Source organism: Cavia porcellus, unplaced genomic scaffold (assembly GCF_034190915.1).
Source record: "Cavia porcellus strain 051 isolate PalLab524CR breed Dunkin Hartley unplaced genomic scaffold, mCavPor4.1 scaffold_25, whole genome shotgun sequence".
Classification (NCBI taxonomy): domain Eukaryota; kingdom Metazoa; phylum Chordata; class Mammalia; order Rodentia; family Caviidae; genus Cavia; species Cavia porcellus.
The window spans coordinates 48,959,636-48,981,529 of NW_026947508.1; the positions used below are offsets into that span (position 1 = coordinate 48,959,636).

The window sequence follows — 21,894 nt, forward strand, 5'->3', positions numbered from 1 at the left end:
CCCCCGGGTTCTGGCTTTCTTACAGTCGGACTCCTCACAGCCTTTCCTGCATCCTCCACAGGAAACTCTGGTATTGACAAGAAAGCGGAGCCCTCCGCTCCCACGCCTGGCCGGCGGCTGGAAAACGAGAGCTCCAAACCCCACCTCCACCCAGGCCCTGCAGCCGCAGGCCCCGCAAAGCCTCCGGCGCTGGCCCCTCAGGATAAGCCGCCCGTAAACGCACCAGCCTTGACCTTAAATGTGATTCTTAACCACACGGGTTGCTATGCAGCCGACATCTTACATTTTGGAACATTAACTTCCACCTGCAACTGTTTTCCCTCTTTTGGGTCAAAGCACTACTTCCGGTCTCGAACGGGTTCGCGCAGAGTACCAGCGCCTCAGTCCGAGAGAGCGACGAGGCAGCAACCCCGCGACCTCCTAACCCTTCCCGCGCCTCACGCTCTCCGCCCCTGCCCGCCGCCCGCCGCCCGCCGCCCGCCGCCCGCCGCCCGCCACCCCTCAGCACGCAGACCCGCTCGCCTGGGCCTCCGGGTCGCCTCAGAGCCCCGCCAGGCCAGCTCACAGCCTCCCACGCAGCTAGCACCGCCCCTTGCCCCGCCTCCACGCAGTCCCAGCGCGCGCACCTCGCTCTCTACCCTCCGTGGGCTCAGCTGCTCAATCCCGCCCGCGCGCCTTTCCTCCGGCCTACCCCACCCCGAAATCCGCGCCGTCCCGGGGGACCCCCGCCTTCCGCGCCGACACGCACGCGCAGAGTTTAGCCAGCGCGCTCGCAGCCCCGCGCTCCGAGGCCGCCTGGGCCCCGCCCCTCACTCGGGCCCCGCCCCAACGTAGGCCCCGCCCTCGCCCGGCCCCGCCCCTCATGCCGGTCCCGCGCACGCGCGCCTCCCCGGCCCAGCCCTCCCCCTGCCCCGCCGGTCCTGCGGTCCCACAGAGCCAGGTCGACCCCAGCCCCGCCTCTCCTGCCACCCTCTCCGTGTCCCATCCTCTCCAGCTTTGTGGCCGAGTGCCGAGTCGTTTCCCCATCACCTGCGCGGCGGGAGCGCGGACCCGCTACCGAGGTGCCGCCTGCCGCTCGCTGCCTAGGGCAAGAGCACAGGTAGGTGGCGGCCGCGGGTTGGGCCGCTCGCGGAGCCAGGGGTGCTGGTGGGGGCGGGGGCGGGGTGTGAGGGAGGGGCGGGTGGGGGAGGCGCGGGCCGGAGGACAGGGCTGGGGTGACGGGGGTGGGGGTTACGGGTGGGGCGGGGGGCGGGGTGCGGGGTGGGCAGCGGGGCGTGGGGGGCTTGGGGTTCACCGCTCGGGGGGTGGCAGAGAGCAGGTTAGCTCGGGTGGGGTGTTGGGAAGGACGCAGGATGGTACTAAGGAGAGGGAATGGAATTTGAGGGGTGCACCGAGGAAGGGAATAGGGGAAGGGGTGGTGTCCTGAGGGCCGGGAATAAAGAAGTTGGAGCTGTGGGTCGTGAAGTTGGGAGAAGGCATGAAGGAAGAGGTTTTTTGAAGGTTGCGGACACAAGGAAAGGGAGGGATGGAGGATCGATTGGGTTCTGGAGAGGAAAGCCGCGAGGCGAGAGAGGGGAAGAAGAATGGATGGTGCAGGAGAGAAGGGTGCGGGCGGAATGGCGTGGGGACCGAGGAGAGGTTGGGTCTAGCAACAGGAGTCACATTTCGGAAGGGCACAAAAGGATCGGAAGGGTTCGGGGTCCAAGAGGAGGAGGCAGAGAAGCCGGGAGTGGGTGAAGGAGGTGGGGATTGGATTTTGTGTGAGAAGCTGGAGAGTTGGAGAAAGAGTGTCGAGAGAGAAGACTGACTTGCTGGGGGGAGCGTTGGAAAGTAGAGATCTGGGTGTGACGCGACCCCCGGGGGGAGCGTGGTGGAGCACCGGGTATGGGGGAGAAAACAGGTGGGGAAGTAGAAGTTACAGGAAAAAAGAAAGTAGGAAGAATTGAAAATTGAATAATGGCAGTGCCACAGAACAATGATGGTGGAACAATAATGGTGGATCTCTAGTTGGCAAAAGGTAGTTTACTACTAGTTTCTGTTCAGGTTTATATGTTAGAAATTTTCTCAAGAATACTACATTGTTAAGTAAACCAAAGGTGTCTTTGGCTTTGGGATGAAGGTCAGGGGTGGACAGATGTTTTCCTGGTGCGTGTATGTGGCTAATTTCTGCCCTAGCAGAGAGCAGGGAGGAGGCCTCATTGTAACTCTGGCCCTGGCCAGGTTCCCACCAACTCTTTCCTCCGATGACCACTGTTTTTCAGTCTCCTCCCTGTTCCCCTCCTCCTGGTTTGAGCCAGTGGAGTACCAGGGGGATCAGACAGGTGGGCGAGATTAATTTTTAACATTTTTTCCTAATCCTTAGGGCTGATGTCATACTTTTATTCTTAAGAAGCAGCATCATGCAGTGCAAAATTCTTGAACTTTGGAGTAATACAGCCCCAAGATTGCATTCTGGTTCTGCCACTTGCTAACTGTTCCTTAATTATTGTAGTTCTTTGAGCTGTTTCATCTGTTAAATGGCAACAATGATCTCATAGAATTCATGGTTACATGTGAGATACATACCTAGCACAGCACTTGGCAACTGGTATGTACTGAACAACAGGCAGCCATCACATCCGGTATCATTAACATCAGTCATTGCTGTGGCCTGCTATTCCTAGGGGACTGTAAGCATACTTTCCTTACTAAAGTTAGATTTTTCTCTCCCCCCCCCTTTAAATTAGCTATAGGTTTACCTCAGCGTCTTGATTTGGTTTGGTTTTGAAATAGGATCTTGCTATGTACTTCAGGCAGGCCTTAAACTCACTATACCCCAGCCTGGGCTCAAACTCCTGGTGACTTTCCTGGCTCAACTTCCTGCATGCTGAGACACAGCTCAGCTCACAATTTTTCTTTTCTCTTTTATTTTAATTTTTTTTTTTTTGTCTTTTCATTTTTATTGGTACCAAGGATCGAACTCACGACCACCTGCTTGCAAGGCAGGTGCTTATGCCGCTGAGCTAAATCCCCAGCCCCTCTTTTCTCTTTTTTCTTTTTTTTTTTTTTAATCATCAGTACCAGGGATCGAACTCACGACTGCCTGCTTGCAAGGCAGGCACTTATGCCGCTGAGCTAAATCCCCAGCCCCTCAGCTCACAATTTTAACATTATTACCGTTACCTCTTCCCTTTCCTTTTCCACTTCACATGACTTAGATAATCATGCTTAAAAGTCTAAAAAACTGTCATGTTTAGTTATTATGTTATCTTGCCTCTTTATTCAAAGAAATTGTAGAGAACTGAATTTTTAATGCAGTAAGTTTATATTTCATTTATTTGAAGTGGTGTGTTTTTGGCTCCCTTGTGATGACCAGACAGTAGAACATGCAATATTGTGATATTTTTGTTGATGTTATGGGTTACAAAGCTCTAGTGAGCTAGGAGACCCATCAGAATCCCTTCAATGTGCTGGTCTAATAGAACTATAGCTACTGCAGATTTATCTACACTGGATCCCCCTCACCCTGCGACCCGATGCCTTTGGTCTTACTGGGGATTCAACCCAGGGTCTTTGCACTGACCTATATCCCTATGCCTTTTAAATTTTTTTATTTTGAGACAGTCAGTCTAAGTTAAGGCTGGGCTTGAATTTGTAATCCTCCTGTCTCAGCCTTCTGGAGTGTTAGGATTGCAGGGATGTACCACTACAGCCAGCTGGACATCGCTATCTTTGCACATACTATTTTAACTTTCCAGTTTGTGTGAGTTTTTGCCATGGTATAGAATAGTCCCTATCCGATGTGGTGATACACGCCTGTAATCCCACCACTTAGGATGCTGAGGCAGGAGGATTGCTTTGAGTTCCAGGCTAGTTTGGGTTATACAGTGGGTTCAAAACCAGCCTCAGTTACATAGTGAGACCCTGTCTCAAAACAGACGAACAAACAAAAAACCCTTTGTCTTCGGGTACAGTTTTAATAGGCCACCATATACAACTGACTGAAGCAGAGCGAAGTGGAGATGATCTGCGTAGTTCATTTTACCTTTATGGTTCTTAACTTTGAAAGACTCCAGCATTAATTCTCAGATCATTTTACAGTATCCACAAACTCCCAGGAAATGCTGTATTGGGAGGATACAGGATATATACAAAGTTAGTAATGGAAATCAAAGGTCACCTGGATTCCCTGAACCAAGATCAGTTTGTATAATATCATAGCCAAAGAAAGAGAGGCCTTGGACTACTGTCTGGACTAATGATGTGGGTCCACTCCTCAGGAAACAGTGAACTTTTTTCATTATTTACAAATAAAAATTAGTTGAATAAAGAAAAAATTGTCACAGCCCTTTTTTGAAAATGATCCCCAGAAGCTGAAACTGCCCGGATTTTGGACAGGGATCAGCATCTGTACTGATCCCAAGCTGCTTGTGCCCTCTGCTGGATGGGATCACACTTTCAGAGTTTTCTGTGGAAGCAGTCATTAATCCATTGATCCACCCAGCTGTCTGTCTGTCTTACTCTAAAACCTGGAGGTCTTTATTGGAGATGAGGCTAAGGAGCAGTGTAGAGAGGCAGGTCCATTTCCCAGTGTGCTGATCTATTGTAGTATGTGATCTTCCATAGAATTTGTCTGCTATTAAAATCAAGTGGCTTCACCGGGCGTGGTGGCTCATGCCTGTAATCCCAGCACTGGGGAGGCTAAGGCAGGAGGATCATTGCGAGTTCAAGACCAGCTTGGGCTACAAAGTGAGCTCAAGGCCAGCCTGAACTGCATAGCGAGACCCTGTCTCGAAAAGACCAAAAAAACAAAAAACAAAACAAAACAAAACAAAAAAAATCAAGTGGTTTCTAAGGCCATACCTGTGTCTATTTTCTGATCTGCAGATAGAGTAGACTATAAATGGGCAAGCACAGGACAAAAGGACAGTGCTTTTTCTTTGTATCAGGATTAAGGTCTGAGGCCTGAGGGACCAGATGCTCACCCCTCCTGGACGGGGAGCTTAGAGCAATGAAAGTCTCCTTAGCAGCAGGCACTGAATGGTGGCAGAACAGTATGGGTTACAAGAGCTGGCACAGTGATGGGATTTTTTTCCCTTGCTTTTTAGTTTGTTTGTTTTTTTTTTTTTCCTGGTAGTACCAGTAGCAATATTCTCCCGTCATCTGCTCTGCTTCTACCACCTGCAAGAGGGGCTGGCAAGTGGGGGAGGAGCCTGCAGCTGTTGCCTGCAAGAGGCGCCTAGCAACAGTATCAGCAGGCCTTGCAGCTTGGAGCACTAAATCTTCCAGTAGAGTTCTCAGCCTTGCTCTCATTCAGTTCAGGGAGTATCTGTTGATGCTTACTCAGCACCGGGCCCTATTAGGCCTGGGAAAGAGAGATGAATCAAGTGCTTTGCCTTCAAAGAGCTCAGAGTTCTGGGCACAATCACAAGTGAACAGAAAGTACATGGTGCTAAGTATTGTGTAGAAGGAGACGCAGGGTGTTGAGCAAAAACCAGACAGGTGTGGACTGTGTGCAGGGTTAGGGAAGGAGGGTGGCAGTCAGTGAGTGTCAGTGATGAGTGGGATTAGCTAGGTCAACGAGATAGACAAGGATGCTCTGGCTAAAGGGAACAGGACCAACCCAGTCTAGTGGGACAGGAGTGCGTGTGCAGCTCCCTAGGTTGTGGAGAATGGATGCAGAGCCCAGTCGAGAAGGCTGAGGCTCTGGCGCAGCCAGGCCCTCCTTTCTTGGTGCTTTTATAGGAATAGTAATACTCAGGAGAAACTGGGATAGTTCTGATTCCCACACACAGGACATTGTTTCATCTCCAGAGACTCCGGATGTTTGAGCACTGTCTTGTTTGTTGACACTTGTGAATGACTTCAGGGCTATATTATGACTCTGCATTTATACAGAATCAACTGAATTTGTTCACTGTAAAAGTCAAGCCAGGCATAGTGGCTCACGCCTATAATCCCAGCATTCAGGAGGCTGAGGCAGGAGGATTGCCATAAGTTCGAGGCCAGCCTGGGCTACATAAGCGAGTCCAATGTTAGCTTAAACTGCATACTAAGACCTTGTCTCAAAAAAAAAAAGAAAGAAAGTTAGGAATGAGATCTATAATATATTAAATTTTCCTTCTCTTTTCCCTTTAAATTTCTATGGAAATGAAAATATCCTTCATTTAATTTAACACAGAAACTTGTGTATTTTGAAATCTCAGTCAGGAAAACATATATTCAGTCCATTTAGTTCCTGGGTTGCAGAAATGCCCAACTGATTTTTTTTTTTTCCGTTTGTGAGTTTGTTTTTATTTTTGGACTTAACCTCCAGACGGTCCCAATAGGACCTTAATAGGTTTGATGTCTTCAAAGGCTAGAATAGTTTTTCTTAGCTGTTGTGATGAGGTCTTTATTTGTAGGTAAAAACAAAACCAAACAAAAAAAAACCTTTGTGGTTTATATAAGGTTTAGCAAATGAGTGAACTTTTGTTTCATAGCTGTCTGCTCAGGGGCTGTAACATGCCAGGGTACAGCGTTAAGGAGCCTGGATGAATTAAGTATGGCTCCTCTTCTCAGGGCATTTAGAGCAATAGATGGTTGGCCCAGAACAAATGAGCAGCACAACAAAGAAGGATGTAGAAACCAGGCCTGGTGTCACGTGCTGTAATCCCAGCACAGGAGGCTAAGACAGGAGGATTGCTGTGAATTCAAGGCCAGCCTGGGCTATATTGTGTAGGTGATGAGTTCAAGGCCAGTCTAAACTACATTGCAAGACTGTCTCTTTTGAGACCAAAAAAAAAAAAGATGGAAGATTCCAAACGAAGAACAAAGTTGTTTTTAGTTTGTTTGTTCTGATTTTTTTTTCTGTTTAGGTAAATTTTTTTGTTTTGTTTTTTTAAAAAGTCTTGCTTTGTAATTCAGGCTGACCTTGAAATTCACTGTATAGCCCAGGCTGGCCTTGAACTCATGGCAATCCTCCTGCCTCAGTTTCCTAAATGCTGGGATTACAGGCATGTACCACCACACAGGCTCTGAGTGTCTTTTTAAATGTTTTAAAATTTTGCAGTTAAGCCAGGTGTGGGGATGCACACCTGTACTTCCAGCATTTGGGAGGCCGTGGCAGGAGGATCATTGGAAGTTTGAGACCAGCCTGGTCTGCAAAGTGAGCTCAAGGCCAGCCTGAACTGTATAGTGAAACCCTGTCTCAAAAAGACAAAAGAGCCCGAGAGTTAGCTCAGCAGCCTAAGTGCTTGCCTGGCAAGTGTGAGATAGTGAGTTTGACCCCTGGTACCAAAGAAAAATAAAAACACGCGCGCGCACACACACACACACACACACAAGAATAGATAAATAAAAATAAATTTCTGCAATTTTAATCTGGAGTTTGAATGATGAATGCGTCACCAGACAGTGAAGAAAAAGACAGGAAGGGGCATTACAGGTAGACAGTGGAGGCAGCCTCAGGTTCCAAAGTTCACAGATAAATTTGCCCCGCACGAGCCACAGTGCTGTCTGGTAGGCTCGTAAAGCTTCAGCACAGTGCAGGGAAGTTTCAGGTTCCAGATGGCATTTTAACTAGTTCTGCTTCCGTGTGCCTTGTTTTCACAGTCACAACCCAGGCAATGTCTTACTACCTCAACTCAGAACAGCACCTGGACCCAGGCCCCATCTATGTGCGAGAGAATGGGCAGCTGCACATGGTCAGCCTGGCCGGAGGTGGCGTCAGGAGCAGCCTGAAGAGGCCGAGTCCTTTCCGACTGTTTCCCAAAGGCTTTTCCGTGGAGCTTTGCATGAACAGGGAAGATGACACCGCACAGAAAGAAAAGACCGATCACTTCATCTTCACGTACACCCGGGAGGGGAATCTTCGCTATTCTGCTAAATCCCTCTTCAGCCTTGTTCTGGGCTTCATTTCTGACAATGTGGATCACATTGATTCTCTCATCGGCTTTCCTGAGCAGATTGCTGAAAAGTTGTTTTCTGCTGCTGAGGCCAGGCAGAAATTCACGCAGCCAGGTGCAGGGCTGCGGGCTTTGCAGAAGTTCACAGAGGCCTACGGAAACCTGGTGCTCTGCTCCCTGTGCTTGCGGAACAGGTGAGAGTTCTCCTAAATAGGAGCTTGGCGATTTTAAGGGGTGTGTTTATTTTGTCAAGCTCTGGAGTGTGAGACCTTCCCCCTTCAAATGATATAGTATTTCAATTTAGAGCTTCCAAATATGAGTGGTAGGCCATTTTGAGAAATATCAGCTGTATTAGCTACTTGTCTCCCATTACACTTAGATTTTTTTTGAAAATTTTTTTATCTTTTTTTTAATTTTTGAGATTTTTCGTGAAAATATTTTCTAAAGGCTAGTTAATTGCTGCAACTCCACTAGTAGGAAATACTTTGCAACTAGCTCTCCTAATAAGAGAAATCAGAAAAGACCACACTTGAGCTGAGCATGGTGGTACACATTTGTTACCCTAACACTCAGGAAGCTGAGGCAGGAGATTCCAAGTTCAGGGCCAGCCTGGGTCATGTAACAAGACCCTGTATCAGACAAGGTTGTTGGAACCAGGAATTTAGCTCAGCGGCATAAGTGCCTGCCTGGCAAGCGAGAGTTACGAGTTTAATCCCTGGTACCAAAAAAAAGGTGTATGTGTGGGGGAGGTTCAGGAACAACATGTAATCTACCAATTATCTCTTGGTATGCTTTTGAGGGTGTAAATATGATAACCAGAATTCTTGACCCTGTTTCAGGTTTGTTTTTGAGAATCAGGTTGCCCTTGAACTTACTGTGTAGCCCAGGCTGGCCTTGAATTTGTGAGGATCCTCCTGCCCTAGGCTCTACAGTGCTGGAATCACAGGTGTGCCAGGCTGTTTCAGGTTTTTTTTGTTGTTCTTTATTTTGTTTTGTTTTGCTCTGAGACGTGGTCTCATTGTGTAGTTTAGACTGGCCTTGAACTCACTTTGTCCCAGGCTTGCCTTGAACTCACAGCAATCCTCCTGCCTCAGCCTCTTAAGTGCTGGCATTACAGGCAGTTGTTTTGTTTTTAACACTGTAGATATTTACTGTTAGATAAAAAAATAACCTAGAGAGAGTGATTAGAATTTCACACATCCTAAAGTTAAATTCTCTAACAAAGCAGATTTTTTTTCTTGTAATTTGCCTTTGCTCATATGTTTTTATCTATTCAAAATTTTTATTCTACTGTTATGCAAAACCACGTTCAATTCAGGCATGGAGGTACATGCCTGTAACCCCAGCACTGGGGAACCTAAGGCAGAAAGATTGCTGACAGTTCAAAACCAGCCTGGGCTAGTAGTGAGTTTAGACTGGGTTACAAGGTAGGACCCTATCTCAGAAAAAAGAAAAATTAATCAAAAAAGACCACAACAGGGCTGGGAGTTTAGCTCAGCAGCACAAATGCCTACCAAGCAAGCATGAGTTTGGTCCTCCGTATAATGTCCCCTCCCACAATAAGGACCACAACAAACAATTCAAACAGGATCACAGAGAGGTATAAAGCCTCCTTCCTGCCTCATCTCACTTTCCAGAGTTGTCCCTAGCACCCCTGTTCTGTGATTCCAGAGATACTTTCTTCATTTACACACTTTGTTACTTTGTGTGAGCTCTGCACACACTAGTAGACACCTTGCTTGCTTCACATCATTTAGAAACCTTTTATCATAAATATTGCAGATTTTTGAAATAGCTCTGTAGTGTACCACCCCTTAACTCTACGATTAGAAACTATAAAAGGCATTTATAGATGAACTGATAATGAGACCAATGAAATGAGACCAAATAAAAAGTATGTATACAAAAAAGCCATACCAGAAAATGTAAGCTAAATGCATATATTTTTTTAAAAAAATCTTTAACTGGCTTATAGAGTTAATGGTTTCACTGTAAGCCAAATATTAGCTTTTTTAAAAAATCTCCCATTATAATTGTTATTGCTTATTTGATTTTTTATTTCTTTCATACTTGTTTTACATAGCTGGATGCTCCCATATTTGGTGCATATATATTTAGGATTCTTATCTCTTCCTCTTGATGTTTTTCCCTAACTAGTATGTAGTGACTTTCTTTATCTCTTCTGATCATTCTTGGTTTGAAGTTCACTTTGTCTGCAAATAGTACATCTCCAGCCATTTTTTTGTTTTTTATTTTGAGACAGGGTCTCATTATGTTGCTCAGACTGGTTATCAACTTGACACCTTTCCGCCTCAGTCTCCCAGGTACCTGGTATCACAGACATGTATCTGTACTGAGCAGGCATGTATTGATTACATTTATTGTTAGAAAATGTAGGGAACATTTTTAACATAATCTTTTAGACATATTTTATTGCAATAATTCCAAACATCACTGTCTTCTTGAGATACGAGTAAGATTTTTTTGTAGTGATAAAAAAATCTTTTTTTCTCCTTTTAATTTCTCAGAGAAAATAACAGGCAGGAGGTTTGGGGTTATGTTTACAATCCAGGAGTGAAACTATAGCAACATAGTTTTACCAGCACAGAAAGGGGTCAGGTCATCAGGAATGAACTGGAGAAGATAATGGAAAATAAGACAAGTACCTCACTCCTGAGTTAGGGCGTAGAGATGTCTGCCAAAGGAGAAGCAGCCAGTGTCTTTGCAGCCCTCAAAATTGTCTCATGTTGAAACCCTGTGATTTTTAATCTCCTTGGTGGTCACAGAGAAGCACCAGGAATTTCTTAAAATATCACTTTGTTTTACTGAATAATAATGGTGTTTAATGGGAGTCTTTAAGATGCCATGGGCTTTTTAAATACTGTTTCTGTTTTTCTTATTTCTGAAAAGTAAGTCCCATTTTCCTCAGAAAGCTTAACATGACTTTCTCACAATCACACGAGTAATTAGGGCTGTTAGAATCTAAAAACTCAGGTCTGTTTGGCACTAAAATATGTCCACTTTTTCTCTTCACCTCTCCACTGTACTGTTTCGATCCTCTCTAGATCAAAGACTAGTTGAAAGGTTAGTGGCAAAATAGAGCCTGAAGCTCTATGATTGGAAGGTGAAAGGCAGCAACTTTATTTACAGTGCAATTAAAACAAGGCCGAGTAAGTAAGGCTCATTTGTTACCAGCTGAGCAGTGTAGGTTCTGAGCCGGTTCCGGCACTTCAAACCATCCATACCTAGCAGTCAGGCCAGTGATCAGTTCAGTATTACACATCTGATTTTGGTTGGATGTAGAAAGAAAAATCTAACCTACCTCTTGCCCTCTGGTTATTCTATTCTGTTTTTGGCAGTTGTGATCCTTCTGGCAGAAGAGAGACCTGTACTCTTTTTGGGGATTTTTGTTTTCTTTTCTTTTGGCTTGGTTTGATTTTTTTGAGATAGTATCCCTACCTCAGCATCCTGAGTGCTGGGATTACAGGTGTGTGCCACTAAGCCTAGCTCTTTTCTTTATTTATTTATTTTGGTCTTTTTCCTTTTTATCGGTACCAGGGATCGAACTCACGGCTGCCTGCTTCCAAGGCAGGCGCTTATGCCGCTGAGCTAAACCTCCAGCCCCTTGTTTTGTTTTTTTGAGGCAGGGTCTTAGTAGTCCAGGCTGACCTCAAACTTGTGGTCATCTTGCCTCAGCATCACTAGAGTGGGACTGTAGGCCGGTTCCACTATGCCCAGTGAGAAATAAACTCTTTAAGTATAACATTAGCACATCTTCCATCCTCCCATGGAAACTTCAGGAGTTGGAGAGCAGAGAAGAAGAGAAAGGCATCCACTTGTCACAAGGCTGGTTCCCTGGTCAGAATCCTCTCCTTTCTGGTTCGTTCAACTCTCAATTCGTTTCATTTTAATCACCAAGTTCATCTGAAATACGTGGAAAACTGCAGGGCAAGGCAGAGCCTGGCTGGACTTCGGGATGCCATTGTGGTCTCCATTTTTCTGGAGGCCTCCTCACGTGTCCTGCTAACAGTTGGTGAGGTGCTGCTGGGTAATTAGGTTGCTGGTGGTTTCTCACAATAACCACCTGGCTGAGCATCACCTTCGCAGGCTTTTGTGTGGAGTTAGTAGGCTGACAGGTGCAGGGAAGTGAATTGGTGTTCAAGCTTGTGTTTGAGTGGGAAGGATAAAGTTATATCTGCCTGGTATCTCAGTCCTGTGTGGGGAATGTGCAGAGTAGACCCACAGTTCTTGGCCTTCTTTAGTTTTCAAATCAAATCACAAGAAATTGTACCTTAAATAAAAACTAACTTTATTATTTTTAATTAATTGATTTTACTTATTTATTCATTTTTGATACAAGGTTTAGCTGTGTAGCCCATGCTGGACTGGAACTCATGGCACTCTTCCTGTCTTAGCCTCCTGAGTGCTGGGATCACAGGCATGTGCCACCATAGCCTGCTACAAAGCAACCCTGAAAGACCAAATAAAGGGCCAGGGATATATACCTTATCGGAATAGCACCTGCCTGGCAAGTGCAAGGTTCTGAGTTCGAGTCTCAGCACCAAAAAAAAGAATAATTTTTTTTTTTTGCCCTTGTGCTTTGTCATTAAAAAAAAAGAATAATTAGAAGCTTGAGTAGCCTATAGTTTTTAAAGTCTCAAAGGTCCTAATGCTAATGCCAACCTCTGTTTGATAACTAAGTAGATGTTTTCTCTTGTGACTTGTTCTCTATGCATCATGCGTAAAGACTGTCAAGGTACTATTAAAGAACTATTAGGGGCTGGAGATTTAGCTCAGTGGCAGAAGCACCTGCCTTGCAAGCAGACTGTCGTGAGTTCGATCCCTGGTACAAAAAAAAAGAACTATTAATTCAGAAGTTTAGGCTGCGCCCAGACAGTCATCAGTTTTACATAATATGTGGGATAATGGGATGCTGACTGTAGTACAAAGCCACAAATTGAACTTTTATATTTAAAGGAAAAGACGTAATCCTAGCACTTGGGAGGCTAAGGCAGGAGGATCAATGCAAGTTCAACACCAGAGTGGGCTATATAATGAGTTCAAGGCCAGCCTGAACTATATGTGTAATGAGACCCTATCTTTAAAAACCAAAAACATGAAAAGAAGAAAAGAAAAGCTGTTCATTGTTCTTCATATGCTACAGATACCTGGTGATTTCAGAAAAGCTCGAGGAGATTAAGTCTTTCCGGGAGCTGACCCGCCTGGACCTTTCCTGTTGCAAACTTGGAGATGAGCATGAACTCCTAGAACATCTCACCAGTGAGGCCCTGTCCAGGTACTGTCCTGCTATCACTTGTCAGTGAATTATTTTCATTTTTTCAAAGCATGCTCCGAGATCATCTTCTGAAATATGGATTACTTCCTGTCTTTTTTTTTTTTTTTTTTTTTTTTGAAACATGGTTACATTATGCAATTCAGGCTGGCCTTGAAATCATTTTGTAGCCTGAGTGGCCTTGAACTTAGTGATCCTTTTGTCTCAGTCTTCTGAGTGCTGGGATTACAGGCATGCACCATCATGCCCAGCTCCCATCCCCTTTTGTTTGTTAATTTATTTTTCTAAAATTTTTTCAACCTTCATTTAGTTAGTATAAACAGTATAAATTGGACAACCCCTAGTACAATAAATCAGTTGTACCTACTTGGTTGCAGTCTTTTTCCATTTATTCACAGCTAGTTTATTCTAGCACGAGATGAAAAATCACATCATTTCTTAGTCATTATGGTTTGCTGCTTTTATGTATTAGAAAGAAAATGAACTGTTTTTTGTTACCAGCATTTGAGGAGTTGGTACATGTATTAGATCTTTATCATTTTTGGTCCCTCCAGAAAATGAACTATTAAAGACTGCCTAGGGGCTGGGGATTTAGCTCAGCATAAATTAAAAAAAAAAAGACTGCCTTATAAGTTCTTTTCAAGAGCCCTGGTTTAAAGAAATCCTGTGAATCAGTTCATGTGATTCACAAACTATCAGCTAATCTGAGGTTGCTCAGCCTGGCTGGTAGCGCAGCGGCCAGGTGGATTCCTGTCTGTGCTCATCAACACCAGGAGGGTCATGCCCCTGCACCTGACCTGCTGCAGGGCACCCTGACTCTGAAGCCCACTCTCTGCCAGTACAGAGGTGTATCTGAGGTTCGAATTCCTTCACGAATTTGCACGTCATCCTTGTGCAGGGGCCATGCTAATCTTTGTATCGTTTCAGTTTTAGTGTATGTGCTGCTGAAGTGAGCATAGACACTTTTTTTTTTTGTACCAGGGATTGAACTCACAACCTCGAGCTTGCTCCTGAGCTAACTCCTCAGCTGTTGAGGCTTGAATTTCTTTTTTTTTTTTTTTTTTTTTTTTTTTTTTTTGGTCTTTTTCCTTTTTATCAGTACCGGGATTGAACTCACGACTGCCTGCTTGCAAGGCAGATACTTATGCCGCTGAGCTAAATCCCCAGCCCCTGAGGCTTGAATTTCTAATGTGAAGGACAGCAGAACAAATTAGTATCCCGAATCCAAGTCAGCCAGATGTACTGGGTTATGGATATTCCTTAACAAACTGAGTCTGAAAATCTAGACTCCTAAGGCTAGTAAGAGTGACAGAATTGCTTTACAAAAGGAATTCTCAAAGGAGTTCTTTTGCAGGGTTTCTGTACTATTTAGAATACCTTTGACTTTTATATAATTTATCCATAATGCAGCTTTTGTGTTAAACATGGTATGTTTATCACCTAAATGGAAGCCCCTGTTTACCTCAGGACCATCTTTCTATGGTGCCCTCTGCTGTTGAAATTGGTACTGCAGGACACTGATCTGGAGGTTTCCCCGCCCTCCAGAACCCAAATGGTCCTGAAAGAGCCTTCATTTGGTTCAGTGCAAAGAGTGTGAAAGAACAGCAGTGCAGCGTATTTTATATTTGAATAAACTGTTGCAAAGCCTGTCAACTCTGTGAAGTTATTTATTTGTTGGCTTTGTTCCCGTAGTGTAACTCAGCTCCACCTGAAGGATAACTGTTTATCTGATGCTGGGGTGCGGAAGATGACAGCACCGGTTCGCGTGATGAAAAGAGGCCTTGAGAACCTAATGTTGTTAGATTTATCTTGTAAGTTTTATGAGCACTCTGATTATTGTTGGAAGGATGTCTTTAGTGGTCATCCAGTTTATCCTCTTTATTTAGAGTGATGAAGGAAAGCTGGCCCTCCGGGTGCTATAGCAGGCTAGTGGCAGAGTGGGGCTGAGTCCAAGACTGGCCAAGGGCCAGTGCCCCTCTCAGTTTGTTGCCCCTTCCAGTTGGCAGGGAACGGGCTCTCACATCACCCGATCACTTACATGTGCACACAGGGCAGCCGCCATTACTGTTTGTGGTACACATGAAGGACATCAAGCTGGTTTTCTTTGACTCGCTCATCCACAGTGTCTGTCATACTATCCTTGATCCTTCTTTAGTCAGTATTTAGCCAGCGAAAAGCTGGATGAATCCATAGTTGTGACTTACACAGGACTAACCAAATACAGACTTCAGAGGTAGAAAATCAACAGATTTTTTTTAGTGTTTGAGTATCTGTTGACCCTAAGTAGGTTGCTGTGGTACCAGAAGAATAAAAAAAAAAAAAAACAGGGGTGAGGTCACAGTGTCTTTTTGCTTTGCTACTTCTACTGCTATTTAAACCTCTTGAGCTTTGTAAATGACAGTAGTAAATGCCCTGCCCTGTTTCCCAAGGAAGTAAATTATAGAACCTTTTTATCTTTCGGTACCTGCACAGTGCCATGCACATATCTTAATATGAGAGGACAGCTCTGAATGCAATACTCTGATTTGAGGGGATGATAAATGAGAAACATTTCTGGAAAAAAATGCAAGTTAGAGTAGTAAGCACCATTGAAAATTTTTTTTTAATAAGAAGATTTTTTTGCTTCAGAGGTAAAATAACCCCTGAATAAATGGTGGATCATTTTAGTAGATGTTTGTATATACCATTTTCATGTGGATTCAAAGTAAACTCTGGGAAAACTGTCTGATTTACAGACATTTCTGTTCATCCCCAGTTCCTCTGTGGTTGGGGCTAGAAAAGAGCTTTGGAATCTCGCAGTATGACTATGTGTATTACAAATAGGGAAAATAAAACCCCTAGATTTCCTGTACTCTGAAAAGTTTGCCACTTGATATTTTATAGTTTATTGCCTAGATTTTTTTTCCTGAGCTTAGAGTTGGCATTTAGCAGAAGTTATTTTGTAACAAAATGCTGCCTTGTTTTGACATCTAGGCAACCCTGACATCACAGATGCAGGAATTGGATACCTCTTTTCTTTCAGAAAACTAAACCGTTTAGATATCTCTGGAACAGGACTCAAGGTAAGACTTTTAGTTTCTTTTATTTTCCTAAATTAATTAATTAATTAATTTTGGTTTTATTGAGACAGGGTCTCACTCTGTAGCTCTGGCTGGTCTTCTTAGACTGACCTCAAATTTACAACGGTCCTTCTGCCTCAGCCTCCCAAGTGCTGGGATTACAGGACTAGACCCAGCTCTCTAAAGTTTATAATTTGATATTTTGCTTCTGTTAATTGGTGTTCAGAAAGGGCTGATATTTGAGATGGTCATTATGTGCTATTGAAGAATTGTAAGGAAGAATTAGTCGAATGTGTTCACATTTCTGGTCTGTCTTTCCTTTAGGATATCAAAACTGTCAAGCACAAACTTCAGACTCATATAGGCCTTGTTCATTCCAAAGTGCCTTTGAAGGAATTTGATCATGGTAACTGCAAGACAGAGGGCTGGGCTGACCAGGTACTCTAGATTTTTGTCTGCTACAATTAAAATGAGTTTTTATCTTAACTCCAGATGTGTTATCTAACATGTTGAACAAATAGTCCTGTTATTATTCCTTGGCTAAATTGTCCTCCTCATGTCAAACACTAAAGGGCCACAGCTCACCTCCTGGAGTTAGTGTTGGAAGCCAGGCCTCATACCTCATTCTTTGATCACTAGATTGGTCCCCTTCTTTACTGAACCTGGAAGAAAATGCTATTTTACAAAAGACTCAAAAAATAAATGCAGTTTGGCTTACACAAAAACCATTTGACCTAGCTTCAGGACAGATTCTCTTCATGTGTGTATATAGGAGAGAAGAAACTGGTGCCACACTGATAAAGATTCAGGGCTGACTCTCCCGTGCCGTAAGTGCTGTCAGTTATCCCATCACGCATGTTCTGGATCAGCTCCAAGAGCCCTGCACCGCTGTCTCTCCTGCCAGTGTCACCACTGTCTCACCTCCGGGAGTTGATGCTAATCAGGCAGTTGGATTGATCCAACATCTGTACTGGACCTGGAGCCTCGGAGAGGGTCCAGGACAGAATAGCTTGATGATTACCCTAGGTGTCTGCCAAGAACCTTCACTGAAAATGTCAGAGGGGAAGGGCACTACGCATAGGCAAGCTGGGATTAACTTGCACTGCTCTGCTCGGCTACTTTCTGGCTTCCTATTTAAGCCTGTGCTTTACCAAGTTGAGCAGACGATTCAGAGCAACCCCCCAGACCACTAGGCACAGGTATGGGGTGGTCCTCAAAGACTTTATGCAGTTCAGCAGCAGGTGGGAAGGTGGAAACAGCCCAGGTTGACTCAGATTCGGGCTCCGAATGTCAGCTCAAACACCTAAGTCATGTGATCAAAGGCGATTTTGAGTCTTTGTTTCTTCATCTGACAGAATTTGGAAAGGATTGAGTAAAATAGCCACTGGCCTGAAAGTAAGTTGACTAGGCTAGGTGGTGCCCCCTCTTGTCATCCAACCTCAGTGGGACTCCTAAGTTTGGTGGCACTGCTTTTGCCTTATCTCTTGTCGATCCCATTGAAACTGTTTGTCTGACCTCAGCAGATGACACAGGACAATGAGCTCACCTAGGCAGGTCCACTCACTTTTCTATCTCTAGCTGAAAGTTTTTCCTTTTCTTTAACACTGTTGTACTTACCTCCTAGTTAAGAAGAACAGATATCCTGCCTTATATCAGTGACAAGTTCCTTTTTTTCTCTCTCTCTGTTTTAAAAATCATTTTCCCAAAAGTCCCCAGCTTCTTCTCTGATACTTACTAATAATTATTTTCCCCTACTTTCTGTGTCTTGACTGTCACGTACTGGTGACTATTTTTATTTCTGTGTATAAACTATCTTCACTCCCCAGCATAGCTCTGTATTTTTGCTTGGTTGGCTGTGTTAGGGACAGGATCTCAGCATATCCAGGCTAACCTTAAACTCACTGTGTAGCCCTGGCTGCCTCGAACTCATGGTGATTCTCCTATCTCAGCCTCTTGGAGTGGTAGGGCTACAAGCTGCTCCCTCTCAGTATTTCCTGTTCTTACTCTCCAAATGACCACTGCCTACTCCTCCCCAGGTAAGTTCTTGCAGTCTATTTCTTGCCTCCACTGTTCTACTGGAAGTATTCTCAGAATGTGGCCAGTGACCTCATTCCTCGCTGCCTTAGCATTTCTGTAGATTTGTTATAAAAATGCGTGCATGCCTTGCAGTTTTCCTCTTTTCTTCCTTCTCTGTTATACTCTGCTACCCCAGTGATTTTAGCTTTTCTCAGAGATTTAACTGTACGTGCAAGGATAACTATATCCTATCAGACACTAGAACCATTCTCAAATATAGTCCACAGATTGGCCTGGCATCTCAAGTTCAGCTTGTTTGGAACTGAGCTTATTTTCTTCTTTCCATTCCAAATAGCACCCCCCACCCTGGTGTGTGTGTGCACATGCGTGTTACTGAGGCTGAACTGAGCCAGGACCCTCACAAGGCACACACCTAGCCATTTCTTATTTTGAGGCAAAGTTTGCTTAAGTTGATCATGCTGGGCTTAAACTTGCCTTAATCTCCCAAATAACAGGTAACAGGCACGTGCCACCATGCTCAGCTCCCAAATATCTCTTCTTATGGGCATTTTTACTTTTAGTAGTATATCAGCAGATTTGGTTGGTCTATTGTTACCCTGGGAAGGTACCATAGGAGGGTCTGCGAGCGGTGTTCACCAAGTGTGCCAGGCTGTGCTCAGCGTGTCATGCATGTTCCTTCTCCCTGTCACAGCTCTATAGAATATGTCCTCTTACTAATGCTTGTTTCTGAGATAAAGAAATTGAATTTAAGAAATTGAAACTCTAGCCGAGGGTCTCCTGGCTAGTGAGTGGTGCAGCCAACTCTAAAAAATTTATTTTCAAACTTCACTGTCCTGCTCTGTGCCTTGAAAATATTTTTTGTGGCTGTCTTTATGGTTATTTCATTATATATCATGAGAAATAGTAAATGCAGCATTCTTGTTACTCATGGTAAATTGAAATGATCATCTGTTTTTGTTTCTTATATTTTTATCTATTTTGTATTCAGTCAAATGTCCAAAAGAATTTGTAGTAGCTTCTAGCAGTGATGCATTTTTAACAATTAAAGAAAGACTGATCACGAAGTGTTACGAGAATATGAAAATGTGAGCATTGGGGCTGGGATTTAGCTCAGTGGCATAAGCGCCTGCCCGGCAAGCTTGAGGTCGTGAGTTTGATCCCCGGTACCAAAAAAAAAAAAAAAAAAAAAAAAAGCAAGCATTTTATGCACGTGAGTTTGAGTTACAGTGTGTGTATTTTAGGGTATAAGAGATTTCTGGAAATACATAAAAAGGATCATGACTAAGGTTTTAAATTTTAGTACTGTGTTTAGTTTCAGGATATGCAACTTATTTCTGGCTTCAAATAAAGATAGGAATAGACAGAGGTGGTTTTATAGACTTTGCCTGAGTCTTACAGATACATACATCCACCTTTCTTTTTCTGACTCAACTCTTGTGTGACAGTAGAAAGTCCAGCTTGACTAGATTCTTGCTTTTGTCACCAATTGTCCAAAATAGTATTTACTACTGGGGTTTGTGTTTGTGAAAAGAGAAGAGAGGGGGCTGGAGATTTAGCTCAGCGGCATAAGCGCCTGCCTTGCAAGCAGGCAGTCGTGAGTTCGATCCCTGGTACCGATAAAAACGAAAAAAAAAAAAAGTAAACATAAGAAAAGAGAAGAGAAAGGTTTAAGAATAAAAGCTTAAATTGTGTTTGGAGTCACATCTTTCTGAATAACCTTTTAGATCGTTCTGCAGTGGGATCGATTGCTTGTGGAAGCCTTGAAGCCTGAACCTCGAATGACACCTCAGTACTTCTGTGAGAAATTTTCTTTTCTTTTGGACTTTTGCCCTGTGGGTTTTTGCATCCTTAAAGTAATCAGCCTGTCTTCTCTCAATGGTAAAATTATGATAGTAGTGACTTACTTATGATCACTAAGACTAGTATTCCTGTAATTCCGGCACTCAGAAGGCTGAGGCTGGAGAATAACTGCAAGTTTGAGGCCATCCTGGGCTACACAGTGAGTTCAAGGCCAATTTGGACTACATACTGAGAACCTGTCTCAAAAACCAACCAACCAAACAACAACAACAAAATTAGTATTCCTTTTCATAGCTTAAGAAGTAAGTCACACTTAGCTTTGAGTACCAGCACCAGGAAGATAGCATCTTACAATTACTTATTTATAGCCTATCTTATTCCAAGATTTGTGGTACTACAAAACTACAGCACTGTATAGTACAAAAGATTACAAAGGAATTAAGTGTAACCAAAGGTGGAAACAGGGTTGGAATGTAGTTCAGTGACAGATGCCTTGCTTAGCATGCAGGAGGTCCTGACGGAGGATGGAACCCACACATCCATCCACAGGTGAATAAAACATAAGAAAAGGGAATTTTGTTACAAATGCTGTTTCTAAAATACTTTATTTATTTATTTTTGTCATTTTCCTTTTTATCGGTACCGGGGATCAAACTCACGACTGCCTGCTTGCAAGGCAGGCACTTATGCCACTGAGCTAAATCCCCAGCCCCTGTTTCTAAAATTCATGACAGTTCTTCTGTAAGGTTTGTAGAGTAGTCAGGGTCTGGGGAGAGGGAAGAACAGGGAGTTACTGAGTAGAACTATTTACTACCATTTAATAGTTACAAAAGTTGAGTTTTGCAAGTTAAAAAGGTTTGGATGGAGATAGATGGTGGTGATGGCATAGTGTAAATGTGCTTAATACCACTGAATTTACACTTAGAAATACTTAATAAATTTTGTGTCATGTATATCTTACCATAATTTTAAAGAGGAATAAGGTGACGAAATCAAAATGAAAGAAATGTAAAGTTAACAAAATAAGAAGCCAGGGCATACCAGAAGATACAAAATAAGGCCATAGTGTCACCTCCATGTCACCCTTATAAAATAGGTTTTTATATTCTTAGAACGATGAAAACACGGAACCTCCAACGAGTCTCTGACCCACACTCATCTATCATAATCCGGTGTGCGTCCATACTGTGTGCGCGTGCTGGCACACATGCCACTGCTACCCGATGTGCAGCAAAGTGCATCAGCTCCAGAACTCAGTGTGTAGGGCTTTGTGCTTTCCCGTGGGTCTCCTCCCAGCCCTAGCATGCTGGCTTAGTGACGTCACACCTCCCTGTTGCTCTTCTAGGTCCGAAAAGAGTACGGGTGGGAACCTCGAGGATGTGCGCCCTGGCAGACACTCACATGAACTCTTCTGGAAAACTCCAGTTCTATAAAGAGAAAGCTCTGGACTGTCGTGGGCCATTGTTGAAACACGAAGCTTCCTCCAACCAAGAGTCAAAGAAGAACAAGAGAACTTTTGAGGAGTCAGAGCAGACGCAGAGTAATTCTTCACAGGCTTCAAAGCAGAAATATGTGTGTCTTGCTGTGGAAGACTGGGACTTGTTAAACTCCTACTGACTGGCAGATGAAGGCTGATGTTTCTTCCTTCAACTCTAGCGTGTGAAGAAATGGGACTGATAATTTACGTTTTGTTTGAATTTACCTATGATGTTAGGATAGCAAGCAGATATTTCTACTTTTGTGGTGGGGAGGGTAATACTATGGAAGTATGTAATAATTTCTAATGTATATTTTCAATACACAGTAATTTTTTCAAATAAACCTTTTTGCTGTCCTTAAA

The 21,894-nt window shown here is 43.8% G+C and overlaps 1 protein-coding gene and 1 non-coding gene across 2 annotated transcripts; one reads left to right on the forward strand and one right to left on the reverse strand.

Annotated features, from left to right (window-relative positions):
- The first annotated feature begins 879 nt into the window (after positions 1-879).
- Lrrc42 (leucine rich repeat containing 42) lies at positions 880-21,894 on the forward strand. Its single transcript, XM_063236530.1, has 8 exons — positions 880-1,099; positions 7,573-8,059; positions 13,030-13,161; positions 14,851-14,969; positions 16,132-16,220; positions 16,542-16,655; positions 19,979-20,051; positions 21,400-21,894. Exons 2-8 carry the CDS (start codon positions 7,587-7,589, stop codon positions 21,669-21,671), a joined length of 1,272 nt encoding a protein of 423 aa, XP_063092600.1. The 5' UTR covers positions 880-1,099; positions 7,573-7,586; the 3' UTR covers positions 21,672-21,894.
- Positions 14,012-14,115, reverse strand: LOC111755283 (U6 spliceosomal RNA). The gene has a single exon (XR_002789853.1). It is a non-coding gene; the product is annotated as a U6 spliceosomal RNA (small nuclear RNA).

Bases quoted from the DNA above. Each gene is read 5' to 3' on its own strand.
- Lrrc42 (XM_063236530.1), top strand. From the start codon at position 7,587: ATGTCTTACTACCTCAACTCAGAACAGCACCTGGACCCAGGCCCCATC. The intron at 8,060-13,029 runs GTGAGAGTTCTC...CATATGCTACAG, and splicing joins TCCCTGTGCTTGCGGAACAG to ATACCTGGTGATTTCAGAAA. The intron at 13,162-14,850 runs GTACTGTCCTGC...TTGTTCCCGTAG, and splicing joins ACCAGTGAGGCCCTGTCCAG to TGTAACTCAGCTCCACCTGA.